General features: G+C 44.0%; 1 protein-coding gene across 1 annotated transcript in view; it reads right to left on the bottom strand.

Moving 5' to 3' along the window:
• Nucleotides 1-209, bottom strand: part of CHGA (chromogranin A (parathyroid secretory protein 1)) — a 13,708-nt gene extending 13,499 nt beyond the window's left edge. Inside the window, exon 1 of the mRNA XM_009332365.1 lies at nt 14-209. Within this exon, the coding sequence (XP_009330640.1) occupies nt 14-59 (46 nt within the window). The 5' untranslated portion in view covers nt 60-209. The remainder of the gene's footprint in view (nt 1-13) is intronic.
• Nucleotides 210-4,840: the final 4,631 nt, after the last annotated feature.

The following is a 4,840-nucleotide window of genomic DNA, read 5'->3' as shown; positions in this document are numbered from 1 at the left end:
CAGTCCCACTTACCCGGCACGGCCAGGAGCAGGACGGCGAGCAGTCCTGGGCGGCTCATGGTGCTGGCGGGACGGAGGGAGGGAGACAGGGGCAGAGGGTGATTCTGTCGCTGGCGTGGGGGCTCCAGGCAAGGGGCCGGGGGGGGGCCAGCACTGTGTCCAGCCACGCCAGTGCCCTGGCTGAAGATCCCAGATGGGGCACTGCAGCAACCGGCTCATTTATATATCTCAGCCCTCGGAAATGGCGTCAGGAGGAAACCACCTCCTCCTCTCTCCCTCCTCCCCTCGCACACAGCCTTCCCATCAGCCTCCATCACTCGCCGGGTGCTGGAGGAGCGGCCACACGCCAGGATCCCCCGACCCCCACAACTGCCCGGGCAAAGTGTTCCAGCAGCAAGGTGTCAGGCTCCAGTTGCTCCATCCTCTCACACTCAGCAAGAGCAGGATGGTTGTGAAGTGTGTTTCCAGGATCCCACTTTTCCAGCACCTCTCCCAACACTGGCAATCTACAAGCACTTCTGCATATGTGCCCTCTCTGTATGTACCAGTAGTCAATAGTGAGAGTCATCCCATGTATGCCAGCCAGCATAGCCACCTGTCGATGGATTTGCCCTCTAGGGGTGCCCTTGTCTTTCACTGACCACAGAAGGTACCTTGACAAATAGTTTAGAACAGATGCTGAAGTTTTTAGATGCCTGTTAAAGACTTCCACAGAGGATAGGAGTGCCTGTAAGACTGGTCAAGAGCCAGAGAACTGGTCACCATGAAATGGGTTTGCCAATGGAGATGATAAGTCCCACCTATTTTATGAAAGGTTTTTAAGTAGTGGGATATCATTTGGGGTAAATAGCAAAGGCTGGTGGAAGTGTTGCTCAGCTGTTGTGACTCTGCAAGCAATTTTAATAGGTTGCTATCCTTTGTTCAGTGGTTCATAACAACCTATAGCATCACCCTACACCCTCACTGCTAAGCACTCCAAAGTTGAAGTAACCAAGATTACCTGGTCACTAGTTTCCATTGACAAGGGAGAGAGAGGAAGTAACAAATTGAACCATTCTCTCAGTCGCAAGCATTTCCATGCTCTTGACAAAATGGCTGTCTGTTCTTTGGATGGAGCATCTGTCAGGTCAGACAGCTGGATTCTCTTTTGAAAGTGACTCCACTGCTTCTTTAGGACAATGCTTCTTTAGGAATATCAACTCTGCTATTCCATGCTATCCCTCAAGCAATTTCAGAGGTCACAAAAGCCAGGGACTTACACTAGAAAACCAAATTCAGAAAAATGCACTGTCCTTCTTCCCCACCCTACCTTATTCTGCTCACTGCGGAGTCCTGCACCCAAGGAGCTAGAGAGAACATATTTGTTCTAAGATGGCAAGAACTTTTCTATGAGACCAGGGAGTACAGACTGCACTATAGGTTTCCACCTTCTCTTTCCAAATGCACATGGAAATGTGCTCCCAAATGTACTTCCAAATGTCCTCTCATATCTATCTGATTTAAGTGCATGCTTCAAAAGGCACATTTAGATTGTAAAAGCCCACTCATACAAAATCAAAGCTCCCCTTGTCTGCTGCATTTTCTATTTAATAGCAGAGAAAAGATGGAAAGAAGTTGATCCTCTGAACAGGGCTTTATGGATGACATTGACTGATAGTTAAACGTTTGTAAGACCATGAAAAGAACATCCATGACAGTTCTTCTTGCACAGGGAACCTGCATCCTCCAGGAACAATAGATATACTTTCTTTTTGGTTGTTGGGTTGGGGTTTTTTTGTGTATGTGTGTTGTTGAATTATTTATTGGGGGTGGAGGTGGGGAGGGTGTCATATACAATGGTCTTTTACTCCTTCAGGATACACCAGAGCATTTTAGTCTCTGAGTCTGAAATACTGAACATTATTAAGCTTGTTAATTCCTATGTATTCCTAAGAGAGAAACAGATTGATCTGCTTATCAGGCTATGTTTACCTAGTCAATATTTACTTATTCTTACATATAAATGTTGATCTTATTAGGGAAGTAAATGATCTCAGTTCTAATCCAGTTTCTTACATGAAGCCCTTTTTGTCCCTGGGGCCCCTTTTTGAGAAACCTCACAGGATATGTAGTGCCCATGACTATATTTTTTTCTCTCTTTCTCAAGCTGTGGTCTTGCATCCATTTAAGCTCATTGCAAAGGAGAAACTAAATGTTTTCCAGGTATGGCATGCATTCTCCCACTGTAGTAGCATATAACGGGTGATGAATTTTTCTATTTCATGCCCCAGGAAAATGGATATGAAACTGTTAATCCCACAATCAGTACTTCTGCTATTGGAAATTGTCTCATTAGGCACAACTATATTAGGAACTGTCAAAGTAAAGCATGTCAGGGAAAGATTTATGTCAAAGAGCAAAAGTGATCAAATAAAAAAGTGGAAGGTATTCTGACACTCAGAAAAATGCAATGCCAGAAGCAAACTTCAAGGGAAGAGCAGGTTTGTGAGTCTCTGAAGTAGTTTGTGTTTTAGTATATGGGGAACAGGAGTAGATCTTTAGTGGGTAGAAAGTGATGATGATGGACATTTCTGACCAGTTCCAGTCTTACAAAAAAGCCGCTTATATCTGTAAAGAGCAATTCCATTTTTCCTTATAGCTGCCCAATTTCTAGTGCATGAAGTGTGGTGAGAATGTGGAGAGCCATACACCATTATTTGCCTGTGGTCACTAACATAATGTGCAGGTGGAGAGGGAGATGAGTTATTGTGGTGGGAAAAGGATATTTGCCTTCCTAGCCTGAAAGGTGATTTGAGAAGATGGCAGTGTCTGGATGGATGGAAGTAGACACCTAGCACTGTTGCATTACCCATGCTCTGAGCTGAGTGAACAAGAGGGCCAGCCTGAAAGCCATACTGATATATGAACATCTTCCTATGCATGAGGTCATTTACTCAAGAGATCATGAGGCTTAAGTGCTATTCTCAATCAACACGAGTCATTTATTTTTTTTATTTCAGAATTTAGGAACTAAAACCAACGGATCTGGGGCATGGCTCTGAGCTACTTCGAGAGCTTTGTTCTCTAATTTCTTGGCTGAAACTGGGTTAAGAATTCACCCCTCTCCTGTGCTTGGAAACACTGACACTGCATTTCAGACTGCTGTGACTTTACAGATCTGGGAACTGAGGCACAGAAAGAGGAAAAGTGTCATTTTAATGAAGACATCAAAAAGGCTTGAAGCCAAGGCACAGCTATTACCCACACCTTAACCAAAAAGACCACTAAGCAAAAAACAGGCAACAATTACTTTCTTGCATATGAAATCAATTGATAACTGTTTGACTGAAAACCTGAATGCAAGCACACTGCCAAATTAGTAGCAAGGTCTATTAAAACTCCCACGTCACACCTTTTCTTCTTTCCCACATGTTAGTCAATCACGCTCGCCTCTCAGTTCCCTCGTACAAGCCTTGCTTGTCTGCCTGTAAATAGAAATGAGCTTCAAAGCTCAGACTGCTGTTGTGAATATCCATTTACGCTGTTAAAAGGCAGTCCTCTCTCTTCTTTTTCAGGTCAGAGGCAAACTGATGTTGACTTGCTTTGGTTTTCTTAGTCTAGACTGTGCTTGCACCAACCTGAAATGAATTGATTTTCCTGTTCAAAGGTTTACTTACACCCCTTAAAAAAGCCCAACATTGTGCCTAATCCTGACAGTAGCTACTGCTCTGCCTATCCATTTCCATCCTTGCCTGGTATGCACAGATCTCACTGGGGCAGATGGAATATGTTCTCTCTTGGGAGAAGAGACATCTCTGCAGCAATCGCAGAATACCATCTGGGCACCCTTGTGCATAGCTTGGATCTCAATATAATTTTTCTAAATGTTATTCAAACACCAATCTGGCAAATGTCATACCCCTCCAATGCCTTGGTCAGTTCACCTAGCACTTACAGAAAACCCTCACTGATTCCTGTGAGCCCCACTGAATCAGTAAGAAAAGATGTGGAGATGGAGGTTCTCCCCAGGCAGAGTCATCTTAAACAGCGTCCTCAGGAAATTACTGATTATTCCCACGGCTACTGTTTTATTTGACTTGTGACAACAACGTCTGTGTCATGCTAAGGCACATATTTAGTAAGACAAAAAAATTCTCTGTGTTCTAGAATAGTCTAAAACAAGTTCATGAGAACATCATTGATATTGTTTACTTACCTCCAAAGTGAGAGACACATAGTCCTATTTATTGCCCTGCAGACACTAAGAGGGTTCATGACAGTTAAGAAAAAAAATAATGACAAGGCTGACTCAGGTCTTTGGACCAGCACTCCTCTTCTGGGGGTCTGTAAGCTCACCAGACTACCTCCACACTGCCAGCAGCTCATAGCTAACGCATGGACCCTCAGTCAGCATCAGCATCATCCCAGATTCTGTACATTAAATGCCTGCCTGGTATATTTTGTAGAGATTAATCTTAGGCCTCAACTTCTGCCTTTGAACACCTGCTCCTTCATTCCTGAAGTGTCCCAAGCTGTCCATCCGCTCCAGGCCTGTTGCTCAGTGAACACCGAGTGAGGCACAGGGGTACGTGGGTCTCCTGGGATGCCCATACGGCCAGAGTATGCATACTGATCAAATGCTGTGAGCATGGTAGGGGTCTTTTTTGAGATGTACGTTAGATGCACTCGTGCTAACTTTCCCAATTCATGGAGATGAAGTGACAAAATCCCTAATTAAAAAACAATTACAATTAAAAGGACATTTTTTCTAATGGCAGGGTTTAGAATGGTGAAACACATAAGCACTTTCCATTCTAGATGCTTTCTTTGATCTCCTTGGCTCACACTGGAAATAATGCAC

This window comes from Pygoscelis adeliae, unplaced genomic scaffold (genome assembly GCF_000699105.1).
Source record: "Pygoscelis adeliae isolate BGI_AS28 unplaced genomic scaffold, ASM69910v1 Scaffold429, whole genome shotgun sequence".
NCBI classification, from domain to species: domain Eukaryota; kingdom Metazoa; phylum Chordata; class Aves; order Sphenisciformes; family Spheniscidae; genus Pygoscelis; species Pygoscelis adeliae.
Note: the sequence above shows the minus strand (reverse complement) of the source record. Positions and strands in the feature narration are given on the sequence as shown.